At 41.1% G+C, this 13,360-nt stretch overlaps 1 protein-coding gene across 1 annotated transcript in view; it reads right to left on the bottom strand.

The window, feature by feature from the left end:
• Positions 1-1,703: 1,703 nt before the first annotated feature.
• CERS6 (ceramide synthase 6) overlaps positions 1,704-13,360 on the bottom strand; it is a 327,890-nt gene continuing 316,233 nt past the window's right edge. Inside the window, exons 10-12 of the mRNA XM_030323740.1 lie at positions 10,802-10,958; positions 10,236-10,259; positions 1,704-7,342 (exon numbers count right to left, since the gene is read on the bottom strand). Of these exons, the coding sequence (XP_030179600.1) occupies positions 7,190-7,342; positions 10,236-10,259; positions 10,802-10,958 (334 nt within the window). The 3' untranslated portion in view covers positions 1,704-7,189. The remainder of the gene's footprint in view (positions 7,343-10,235; positions 10,260-10,801; positions 10,959-13,360) is intronic.

The following is a 13,360-nucleotide window of genomic DNA, read 5'->3' as shown; positions in this document are numbered from 1 at the left end:
TAGGGGGCAGAAATAACAAGTGCCCAGGGTGAAAGTGGCCGGCCCAGCAGCAAGGGTTCTAGAGAGGCTGAGCTGCATTGTGGCTATGTGGGAGGGATGCTTATAGTTAGATCCTGCTCTACTTAGAGAACTGGAAGAGTCCACGGCTTCCAGAGTGGTATATCTGCTTATAGCCTATCTTTCTGTGCCTCAGATTGTTGTTGGAGGTGGTTTTAATATTTGTAAGATTTTTGATAGGGTGTCTGCTTTATTTTTCATAATACTGGTGGTGGTGGTGGTGGGGGTGTATCTGGTTGAATGTCAGTGCTATTTTTATGGCTCTTGAGATATTAGATGACATAAGCTTATAGCAGAAGAGCAGCTGGGGAGACAGTTACATAGGGGAAGACTGAGAAAGAGGGAGAGAAGCCCTAACAAAGTAGGGCGTGGACCCCGAGAAGGTATCAGTCAAGCTCCTATGAGGTGTTCACACATGGGCAGGGACAGTTTTGCATGTGTTGTACTTTGGACTGTTATGTTCTAAGTGCTTCTTTTTATAATTTGGAAAAATCAGTGCAGTCTGATATATTTGAACTGTTACCTCTATGAATACCATTTAATATTTTTTCCAGAATGAAGCACTACATAAAATCTGACATTGAAGTTTTTAGATCTTAATTTTTTTTTTCTGAAACAGAGGAGAGGGTGCAAATGAGTGAGGGGTGGAGAGAGAGAATCTCAGGAGGGGCAGAGGGGGAGAGAGACTGAGAGAGAGAGGGAGAGAGAGAGAGAAGCGAGGCTCACCCGAACCAGGACTTGTGTTCACCTGAAGTGGAGCTTGTTTTCACCTGAAACGGGGCTTGTGCTCACCCGATGTGGGACTCAAATTCACAAACTATGAGATCGTGACCTGAGCCAAAGTCAGATGCTTAACGACTGAGCCGCCCCAGCGCCTCTATATCTTAATTTTCAACATACAAATGTTTCAGTTACGTTAAATTGATATTTGTTAAGTGGAGCACAAGGTGTCAGATGGTGAACCGAAGTTCAACAACAGACCACAAGAGAAATTGAAAGAGAGAGGTTTATTATTCACAGGTCATGGGGGGAGGTGCACAGCGTGCCTCGAGAGGCCACATAGGTTGGTGAAGGCAGGGTGAAGACAGAGGCAAGACCTGGGGCACACACCTTTACTAGAGTCCGTGAGTAGAGTGCTTTGGACTTCTGAGGCTAAGGCTGGATGGGTGAATTCAAAAAAGCGGGGTTTTGGTAAACTCCATGGTGGTCTTAGCTAAGGGGCACAGAAGACATCCAGGTACTGGCAGGCAGAGGAGACTATGATCACAAGAGCTGCTGGGGAAGTCATATCAGGGACCTACATTTGCTGGTGACTCGGGGCTGCTTTCCAGGACAGGCACCTGCACTGTGTCAGCAGGCCACCTGGCAAACAAAACGGACGCTCGGGCAGCAATACTATGGAGTAGCTTAGCCAAATTCTTGACAAAATAACATATATCTAACAAATAATACCGCCTTTTCAGTAATCATTATGATTACTGGGATTATGTAACTGGAATTATGAATCCCATTATGAAACTGGGATTTAAGGAAAGTTTGCAGGAAACTGGCAGGATGGTGTGTGCCCTGAAATAAATCTTGTCCAGGAAGATGTGACATATTACCAACGCAGGCTGGGTAGTGCTTACAGAAAATGGCATTCACACTTTACTCTTAATACTTATCTTTATTATGAAAGTGTTTCCAAAGTAAAATGATCCTCATAATAATGATTGCTTCCAGAGATCAGGAATGAATAATTATATTTTCATATAAAAATCAGCGAAACACAACAATACATAAAATAATTCTAATTGGCTAACAGTACATCATTCCATTTCTGACAGAGATGCCCAAGCACTGAATTGTCTTAAGAAAACAAGTAAGGTATTATCACCTACCCTATTTCTCACTGCAAATTAAAAACAATCAAATCCCAAAACTAACCCTTTCCCCCTTGCTTGACAAGAAATGGCTATGGAGGTAACTGATTCTGTGGGCAAACCGAGAGCTGATGAGAATCACAGGTTTAGAGGCTTTATGAAACTTTTGGAAATCACACTTGGAGGGTGTATTCCATCTTTAAATTAATGAATCTCTAAGTTAAAGTCCCAGAATTGCCACATAACTGTTCCTATTACAGAGCTAATTTATCTTTGGCAAGTAATCTTTAAAAGCCTCTAATTTTTTAAGGGCAGTTTTACAATGACAGTTTAAAAAATTACTGTAGGTCCAAAAGAAAAAAAAATTACCTCTATAAAATCTAATTTTTCACTTAGCACGGAGACCATACCAACAGCTGCTGTCTTGATTTCCAGGCCATGTGACACATAGCAAAAGAGGAAACCAAGCTTTCATGGACCTGTGTTAAGGAAAATAGGCTCACGTGGGCACAACAGTTTTTAATAAAAATGGAATCAGGCAGAGAAAGAAGTGTGGTTATCAACTGACCCAAAGGCTACTGGAAAATGGATAGCCGGTAAGTGACAATATTTTGGCTTCTTTTTATCAAGAGTTCCAGGAGTCTGAAAGGAATGTGGGTGGATGAGATGAGCAAGACAGATCTTGGGCTAACAGTTCCCTCCCATCAGTTCCTGGCCATCTTGAGAATGTTTAGTCTTGTGGAGACACCATAAGATATGCCATCTGGTTGCCGAGACTTTTATTTCTTTGATCTGATGGGTCTTAGCTTGTGGCCATTTGGTAAGGCATTCCTTTCAAAGGCTTCAGGTTGAACTTAAGTTGGAAATACCTGGAAAAGACTAAGGTTCTCCTTTGGGTGTCTGCAGATCTTACAAACTGTTACTTAGGATGTTTTATCTTCTCTAATAAAAGCAGCATCAGGTATGCTCCTTCTGAATAGGTATTAGAGAAGTTACAACAGCATAGAGTGGACAAATGGACAGGCCTAGGGCTTGTCTACTAAGCGCCCCCTAGAGGAGGGGGGGGCATACACACAAAGGCAAACCACAGGGTCCTTTGCTGGCCTGTTGCTATAAAGAACTACCAGGTGGCCATAGAGAACCAGTACTAACTACTACCTGCTGCATTCGGCATGACTTCAAGAACTGTTTATAATTACTGAGGGTATTCCTTTCGGGAACAGCATGCTAGGCAGCAAGTGCAATGAATGGAGCTAACTGCCTTTCCTCTTTCCATACAAGTTACTTAACACCTGAAAGTGCCCTGTCATCACTTTCTCATCAGGCTGACTTTGATGTCATTTGTTTTTTTCTTGCTTGAATGTTATAAACATTTCAGGGATACGGATATTTATCTACAAAGCAGGAATCAGCCAAAGACAAAGAAAAAAGAAGTATGCTAATTAGTATCTTAAGACTTCAAACATCACATGAAATGTAAACATTTAACCTTTTGTTTCTAAAGGATTTCTTGAAGCCTCTCTGGACACAACGACATCATCACAGACACAAATAAACAGAATCTTCTAACACCTCTGGAATTATTCTGTACACTTCAAATTAAGGAAAAATACTCAAATATTCAGGCAACTTTGGCATTAACATTTCTAAGAAAGGGGAAAAAAGAACTATCGATGCAAAATCATGAAGAGAATGGGAACAATCATTGGTGTCCATAAAGTTCTCTCTGAAGAGCTTTTTTGCAAAGACTCAGGTGAACTGAACAGAAATCTCATTTTTTACTTCAGCCCAAATAGCAATGAGGTTGAAATAAATAGAGTGGGAGATCCAGACCCTTTCTGCCCAAGGTGAAAGCATTCAGTTTGCTCAAATCCAACCTCTATCAAATACACAGAATGGAAAGTTGGCAACAGAACTGAACATTTTGAGGTTCACCTACCAGTTTGGCTAAACGTGGTCGGACTTTATCTCACGGAAGAGTTATTTCTGTGACCCAACTGCTTGCTTTCTTTGGGGATCCTACCTTTCTTCCTAGTTCATTTTTGTCAGATACCTGTTTCATTATTGGATGGTACCTCAGGACACCATCTGTCTAGCAGCCTGGCAGGGACTGGATGTTAATAAAACCCTGGGGTGAAGCAGCAACCATACGCATTTTTTTACCAACATTCAGCTTAATAATCCATAACACTGACACTTACTCCTCTATTCTCAACATCTGTACCACTGAATTTGGTAATGCGAACTATATTTGGCTTATACTCTGACCTTAGGCCCTCTGTGATCCTAGCTCTGAGGCAAGAGGCCAAAGGGATCCTACCACTCTCAGCTGGGTGAGGAGTATGAACAGGAAGTTGACAGGGAGGTGGGAAGTTTTTATTGTACATGATGGATAGTTTTTATTAAAAAAAATATGGGTAAGAATGAGTCTGTGATATTTTGGTTTTATCATGTTTTTGGAGAAATATACATGTACATACATGGATCACACATTTTCATATCATTTATTGACTCAAGGCCAAATTCTACTCGATTTTCTACTTTTTTCCCCACTAAGAGATCTAGAAAAGCTATAGCATTAGAGAATAAAATATTACTTTTTCTAGACTCCTTCCCACATACCCCTTGGTACCCTGGGAAGGTTTGAATATGACCAGGAGGAAGGAGATCTCAGCACAGGCTAAGTTAATTAATGGGAAACAACACTCTCAGTAACCTACAGTTGAATTTACAAAATACACTTCCAAAACTATGGCCTGGCACAAGTAGAAGATAAGATAGCTCACATATTTTTCTCTCTCAGTCTTATCATGCTACCATGGGGGAGGAGTAGACAGAAATGTATTATTTTTCATCTTAACAGGCCTACAAACACCAACTTTGATTAGTCAAAAAGAACTCTTTGACCTAAAAGGCAAAATAAAATAAAAATCTATAGATATATAGGGGACTGTGTTAAGTTAATGTCACTGGTCACTGAGGCTCTGAGTATTCTCAGTCCTCCTTCTAAGTGACTTTTGGGAGAAACAAAAGTTTGCTTAAATTTGCCTTTGCTAAGGACTAACTCAATTTACTTCATTTCATGCAACTCTTCTAAACCATTAATTTACCAGCCAATCTTTTCAAATTATTCTTCTGTGGTGGGGTGTCAGATGATCCAAATTTGAACACATTGTGGTTCTCTGGTTTATTTCCCCCATTGAGAGGACTTGCTCCAGACACTAAAGCAAGGTACAACTCACTCTTCTTTTCCATATTCTAGTTGGTAAAAAAGGAAACTTTCACCTCAAAAATTTTCAGCTATACAACATGTTTGCTGTTCCATTTGATATATCTGCATTTTATCAATGCAGACGTTGAGATGTTCAGATGTTCAGATGTCAGATGTTCAGATGACTAACAAGTACTATTGATGTTTTATGATTGGTTTCAAACCATCCACAACTTACACTCCTAGACATATTCTTGTTTTGTTGAATAAAATAATAAAGCTTTACAAGAAGAATTAGTTGCATTGTTTTATCAACAGACATATGTCTAAGGCTCTTTAATTATTACTGTGGACCTTATCAGAAACAAAATATTTCGTATATAGGTGGGGAAAGATTTAATATTACAGTGTGAGGTTTTAGTTTGGGAGTATTAACTATTAACTCACAGGTTGCGAACTGTGGGAACAAAGATTCATCTCAATTTTTTTCAAAAATTAGAATCGAATGTGTATGGCTGGAAGCAGGATGTGCACTCCCTAGTATTTCTGCTGTTGTCTTTACTATCCTTTGACTCACATTTATATTATTGCACTGTGGTTCTGGACTCTTGTTTTGTTCATGAAGTAAGTGTTTGTAATACCTTTTTATTCCCTCTTACTTAGAAGTGGAAGAAAACAGATAAAGTCTTTGGTTTATGTGTATGGTTTTCTTACTTATACACAAATAACACTGCCATGTAGGAGACTAGAGCAACTTACTTTTCAACAATCTTTCTCACTGCTGATACTGCTGTAGTCCAGTAGAATTTTTATTATTGTTTTCTGGAAATAGCTCTATTTGAATAAAAATTCTTGGAAACTGAACAAATCTTCAAGGAAGCTAACCAAAGGGCCTCAAGTGCAACACTGCTCAGTTTCTAATAACAGGAGAGTCACTGCAGGTCATGTTTAAGGAGAAAAGACAAAGAGTAAAATCTTCCTTCTCCCACTGGTTTTACGTTACTCAGAAAAATAGAAACATCAAAATCAAATACTAGATAGGACACTTCCTCGAATGCTAGTTGCAATAAAGTGCTTTGCACCAGAGGTGACCTTTGCCAACTGTTCGAAGTCTCCTTTGCTGTCCCAAAATATGCTTAGCTTCTTTTTTTCATGACATGACAGAAGACTGTGGTAATTATAGGGGCAGTGCTGAAATCTGGTTGAAATCAGCTGTTCTCTTTCTGCTATTCTCAGATCAAGGGACAAACTCCCAATAGTAAGAATGACTTCATTGTTTGTAACTATGACCTTAAGCAAATGTCTTCCTTCAGAGCCAAAGCACTGACATCATAATAGAGAATTAAAAAAAAAGTCTCTGCAACCTACAAGGTTTATCTCCAATTAGCTATCATACTCACTAAAGAAATCTTGGCCGTGTGCACAAGACATTATGTCTATTTCAAACCATACTTTTAAATTTGAACTGCTAATTGACCACAAAGAGTGACAATTAAAAATCCTAGCTCATCCTGATTAAACTTTACACTGGGAAAATGGTCACTGAGACTATATAGGCAGTTTCAAAACAGGCACTGTAATACAAAGAAAGCAAACCTATTTGGAGTGGTACGAGAATCTTGCACTGGGTTTTGCTTGCTCTAAGTGACAAATTAAGCTGATGCTCCTAGCGAACTGAGTCATAGCAATAGAAAGGGGTAGAAGCAGATGGAGCATCTCCCTCACTGTCATGAACCCAGAGAGTAAAAGGAGTGAGGAAACCCTCTTTTGTCCACAGATTTACAAACAAATACGAAATATAAATAATATTCTAAGACAGTACAAATGCAAATACTGTTCCCTTGTGTCAATTACATACAGCATGCCTACATATAGAGAATGGTAATTCTTCTTCATTCACAGACAGGACATATGGCAGTGCACTATTCAAAATGCTTTGAGATAATCCTAATTTTTGTTTCTGGTGCTGAGATATAATGAAAGGAACTACATTTGCAACTTATTAAATGCTTCCAGGAACAAATAGTTCACTTTGTTCGGGACTTGTAGTTTTGAGTAATTAATCATCCACGGAGCAAGACCCAGTCAGGAGATACCCATTGGTACCACTGGTCCCATTGGTGGTGGTTGCAGTGTGGGGGTTCTTTCCTGGAGGTTCTGAATCTTCCTCATCTGAGCTAGACTCAATATCACTTCGATCATCCTTGGACACCTGTGGAATACAAGAAAGTGAATGCAACCAGCTCCTAAGGAATCATTAAAGTATGGCATGCTCAGAAGTACATGTAATTGTACATGAAGGGAAACATCCAAATGTTCAAAGTCAAAAAGGATAGGAATATTGCCTATTATATTCCATTATAGTAAGTTCTCCTTCACTGGAGATATATAATTTGGGTGACAAAGTCAATTATCAAGGAATGTAGGTAGATTTGGGCATCATAGGGGGCTGGGCTAGACATACTGACTTTAAGGTACCTTTGGACAATGAGAATGTACCAGACCATGAAACCCACTCTTACTGGCAAAGTACCACACTATGCTGTTGGAATGGCATTATAGGAATTTGGTACAAATGGATCAATTTACTCTCTGATGATCACATTCTCCATGAAAATCCCGTAAAGGATTAGCCACACTAATTGTGATATTCACTAGCTTAGATCATTTAAAAAGTCATTCTTATTTGGCTTTGTAATGCATTATTTTATGATTTAATTTGTTTTCCTATTCTATCTGCTAAAATTAAGTAGAAATTTTGTGTTATGTACTATGTAACAACTAATGGCAATAGGAGGCATTTTGGGAACCTGCTGGGTGAGGTCTAGTTTAAAATATTTCCCAAAGATTGGGGTGCCTGGGTGGCTCAGTCGGTTAAGTGTCCGACTTCGGCTCAGGTCATGATCTCACAACTTGTGGGTTTGAGCCCTGCGTCGGGCTCTGTGCTGACAGCTCAGAGCCTGGAGCCTGTTTCAGATTCTGTGTCTCCCTCTCTATCTCTGCCCCTCCCCTGCTCACGCTCTGTCTCTGTCTCAAAAATAAATAAACATTTTTTTTTAAGTTTATTCATTTATTGGGGCGCCTGGGTGGCTCAGTCAGTTGAGCGTCTGCCTTCAGCTCAGTCATGATCTCGCAGTTTGTGGGTTCGAGCCCCACGTCGTGCTGACAGCTCAGAGCCTGGAGCCTGCCTCGGATTGTGTCTCCCTCTCTCTCTTCCCCTCCCCCACTCCTACTCTGTCTCTCACAAAGAAATAAACATTAAAAAAATTAATAAAATAAAATAAAGTAAAATACAATATTTTCCAAAGAAAATCTATTGATCATTATTCCAAGGTTCTTCAATCCTCCACCCAGTCTCATTATGTAAGGAGGATCACAAACTTAGGCACCAGCATATAACTCTATGCATTACCATAAAGGACAAAATAAAGTCACAGTCTAACAAAAAAAAAGTCATTTAGGGAGGGTTTAAGAAAATCCTCAACTGCTTTTAAAATTAACATGTTTGAACCTCTTACTCTGTCTAAATTATGGTAAACATTTTTACCCAACAGGCCTTAAGCCATCTGAGTAACTGAGCACTGTTCATTTATTTCCTAAGTGGGGTAGCAATAGGGACCTGGGGCCTGGCTTCATTGGGTTTCCCAAATCTAGTTGCCCGTGATTGTCTAAGAAGTGCATTGGCAGAGTTTCCTGGGAGGTATATCGGAATGAACTGGGGGCTTTTTCACATCACATCCTCTCTCTGCCACCACTGCCCCCAACTTGAGAAGCCACCATTGCTGCAGGACAACGTCATCTCTGTCAGGTGGGTGTGGACAGGACAGAGTGTGAACATGTATGCATGGCACCTGCTCCTTTCTAACCAGAAACAACTAAAATAAATATGGTAAAAATGGACTTCACTCCAATGCTCCTTGAGATGAGACTGAACTCAAAAGGACCACCATCAAGAAGATTTAGATACAGAAAAACCAAAAGGACTGAATTATTTAGGATACTTTAACTTAAAAAAAAACATGGGTCACAAAGATAGCATGATAGTAAAGCACCACTACATTTAGAAATCCATTAGTCATAAATTAAGCTGCTAAAGAGGAAAGAAAACTCCAGATTCAAAGTGATTAATTTACATTTTCATGCTTAGTAAGATTATTTTTAATTGCATTTGGAAAAAAAAAGTCTATATTTATGTTACCTTCAAGGAAATTAATAATTTAACATGTCTCAAGATAACCCGCAGAAAAATACTGTCCATTACCCATGGCCATGAAGAATTCTTACTGTTCTGGGTGAAGAGCAATGGCAGTTAAGATATTCTGAAGCCTGAGATCTGCCATAAAATTAATAATCATCTCTATGTAAGCCTGAGGAATAATTTGGAGAGAAGACAAGACGTCTGGTGGAAACAGCAATGCAATAAGGAGACAAGTAATGGAATCTACTGTGCCCTTGCATCTCCAATTACTGCTATACTGATAATATTGTGCACGTAGATGTAATTTGTATCCAAATGAGGAAAGGAGTGTGTTTTAACAGAAATACGTGCTCATTTTAAGGATGAAGAGGTCACAGAGAAAAAAAAATGAACTTTTTGCCTCTCAATAGTTATTTGGTCCAAATATGTTGGATATATAAAAGCTGATGCTGAGAACTGCCTTCATAGTACGTAACTAGATGCCCTGAGCTCCACAGAAGAGGCCAGGACCAAGTGGTCAGGGCAGAGCAGGCAAACAGCTGATGCTCGGACCTCCTTTCTGGACCACGTTGATCCTCGCCCCAACTTAGTTCTGTTTTTCCTACTTCACTTTGGTCTATTTCTCTTTTTTTTTTAGCAAACATGTTAGACACCAGTGAAAAAATTCCTCTCCTCCTGCTGGATCGTGCAAAATTTAGCAGGATACAAGTTCACACAAAGGGCACTCACTGAGCTGTTCCTGGTATCCTTTGCACCTGGTGGGAGCCACATCTCAGTTAAAGCCTCTGGTCAGTGCCAACAGATTAGCCAGAACAATATGCATGGGAACAAAAGCATCTGCGTGCCCCTCCAACAGGCGAGAGTGGCACCCAGAACAAGGACAGAGAGAGAGGTCTGAGGAACTTACATGTAAAGGGTTCCACTTCCCAGCCTTCCAGGGTGGCAGAAGGAAGAGAACAAACAATGAAAGTAAGAAAATGTCACAGAGAACATTCTGGAAAAGCCACTGCTCTCAAGAAACTTTATTTGAATCAGCCTCATGAGTCTATATTTAAACAAAGAGATTTAGCTGAGTTTTATTGGAAAAATCACAAATGGGCATGCTGCATCAAGCAACCCTTTTCATAAAAGGAAAGAAATCATTCAATTTCTGTTTGGTAGAAGTTTAATCAGAGAAGGACCATGGGAGACAGAGGCAGTGAAAGAACACGACAAATAACATTATCATCATTAAATCTAGAATTATAAATACAGATCAGTGGGAATCGTCATCAAAGCGATACCACAAGTTAAAAAAAATTAACTGGACAGAAGAAAATGAAAATTTGGTTTGTGTTTCTAGGAGGTTATGCTAAATCATGAAGAAAAAATACAAGTTTTGATGAATTTTGAAATAATAGTATTTCTGCTGATGAAGAAGAACCAAAAATATAATTTTCTGGGACATATTAGAAATAGCAAGTTTTATCTTACCTTGCCTTTTGAAATAGCTTTGCAAGCCATTTTTATGATCAAGTAAGACCAGAAGCAGTTCAAGCCTTGTACTAGCAACAGCAGTAGATTAAACACCCACCAGGAAGGGTAAGGTCCAACGATCTCCCAGCTTTCAAATAACGTGGTATTTAACACCCTAAGGAAAAAGAGAAAGTAATCACTGAACATAGCTTTCCACTTTGCTTTCAAAGGACCTTCAGTTAGTGCGCACCAACACAAAGCCAACAATATCCACTAACTAGTCCCACCCTGCAAGGATGGTCTGAAACGTGACCAGGTACTTGGAAGAGTCCTTGCTGGAACTATTTCCCTGGTTTCTTAACACTCATTTTAATTCCAGCTGGACCAGTGAACTTCTTCTCCCCTTTCACTTCTGTTGTCATTTCCTCCATTAATTTCCATGACGTTTTGGGTTGTCATTCTCTCTCTTACTACTTGTTAAAAGGCCTGTTTTGTCTCCAAAGTTGCCTTTGGTCTTTAAGTGTGAGGAATACTATTTGATAACATTACATTGCAGGAACAAAGGTTAATTCCAGAAACACTAGTTAGGAAGTTTAAACTGTATGCCTAGCACAGTGGTAGTTAGAATATACTTACAGCCAGGCAAAAAGTATTTGAAGTAATTTGTTCTCTCTGTAATCTATCATCAAGACCAGGATGGAGCAGCCACCTGGGGTAGGTACATGAGGGCTGGTTTCAGTGCTTCACTCTTGTCCCTGCTGAGTCCTCTCCTATGACTTTAGAAGTTGATTCATACCTTCTGGACTCATATTATTGTCATAAAGAAACATGGTGCCCACAGAACTTCACAATCACTCTGACTTCCTTGCTTTCCTCCTAAGCTTACTGCAGGGCTTTGTCTGGAGATCTAAGGATGTTGACCAAACTCATCTAAGTGTATTTCCACCATCTGCCACTGCAGTGCTTTCTGGGACCCAAGGAGAAGCTAGGTGGACAATACTTATTGGCTAAGGGGTAGGGATGGAAAACTCATAAGACATAGGCTACTCCCACAAGAACAGAAGACAGATATATAGAAAATTTTAATTTTAATATAAGAAAGAGTATGATGAGTGCTTTGAGGGAGGTTAGGAAAACTACTTTGTTCATAAAAGGAAAGAAACTTAATTTGCACTTGGATAAGAAGAAAAAAAGGGGAATGGATAACAGACACAAACAGGTTTCCCATCCCTAATTTCAGCAACCCTCATTTATAGGCCAGAAGGAGATGCACAAAGTATGTTTCTGATCCTGTCACACTAGTGGTCTCGCGAGAACAATGTACAAAAATCAATAGTATGGAACTGAATTTTATAATTCATTATAAGTGTATTACTCTACAACATAGAATTCATTTTGGTGGAAAGGGACTAATATTAGAAAATCTGTTAATATAATGTATTACACATCCATGGGCCAAACTGGGACAAACCCAGTTATTTCAATAGCATTGAAAGACATTTGGTAATGTTCAATTCCCCACTGCTGATGTTTAAAAACTAGAGCTCAGGAGAGGCGCAGGAAGATGGCGGCGTAGGAGGACGCTGGGCTCACCGCGCGTCCTGCTGATCACTTAGATTCCACCTACACCTGCCTAAATAACCCAGAAAACCGCCAGAGGATTAGCAGAACGGAGTCACCGGACCCAAGTGCAGATGAGAGGCCCACGGAAGAGGGTAGGAAGGGCGGCGAGGCGGTGCGCGCTCCACGGACTGGCGGGAGGGAGCCGGGGCGGAGGGGCGGCTCGCCGGCCAAGCAGAGCCCCCGAGTCCGGCTTGCAAAAGCGGAGGGGCCTGACGGACTGTGTTCCGACAGCAAGCGCGACTTAGCGTCTGGGAGGTCATAAGTTAACAGCTCTGCTCGGAAAGCGGGAAGGCTGGAGGACAAAGGGAGGGTGAGCTGTGGAGCCCCCGGACGACAGAGCTCAGTTTGGCGGGGAACAAAGGCGCTCGCCAGCGCCATCTCCCCCGCCCATCCCCCAGCCAAAATCCCAAAGGGAACCGGTTCCGGCCAGGGAAATTGCTCGCTCCGCGCAAACACCCAACTCTGTGCTTCTGCGGAGCCAAACCTCCGGCAGCGGATCTGACTCCCTCCGGCTGCCACAGGGCCCCTCCTGAAGTGGATCACCTAAGGAGAAGCGAGCTAAGCCTGCCCCCTCTCCCGCCGTGCACCTTGCCTTCCCACCCCAGCTAATACGCCAGATCCCCAGCATCACAAGCCTGGCAGTGTGCAAGTAGCCCAGACGGGCCACGCCACCCCACAGTGAATCCCGCCCCTAGGAGAGGGGAAGAGAAGGCACACACCAGTCCGACTGTGGCCCCAGCGGTGGGCTGGGGGCAGACATCAGGACTGACTGCGGCCCCGCCCACCAACTCCAGTTATACACCACAGCACAGGGGAAGTGCCCTGCAGGTCCTCACCACACCAGGGACTATCCAAAATGACCAAGCGGAAGAATTCCCCTCAGAAGAATCTCCAGGAAATAACAACAGCTAATGAGCTGATCAAAAAGGATTTAAATAATATAACAGAAAGTGA

Source organism: Lynx canadensis, chromosome C1 (genome assembly GCF_007474595.2).
Source record: "Lynx canadensis isolate LIC74 chromosome C1, mLynCan4.pri.v2, whole genome shotgun sequence".
NCBI lineage: Eukaryota > Metazoa > Chordata > Mammalia > Carnivora > Felidae > Lynx > Lynx canadensis.
This window is presented reverse-complemented; position numbering and strand designations above follow the sequence as displayed.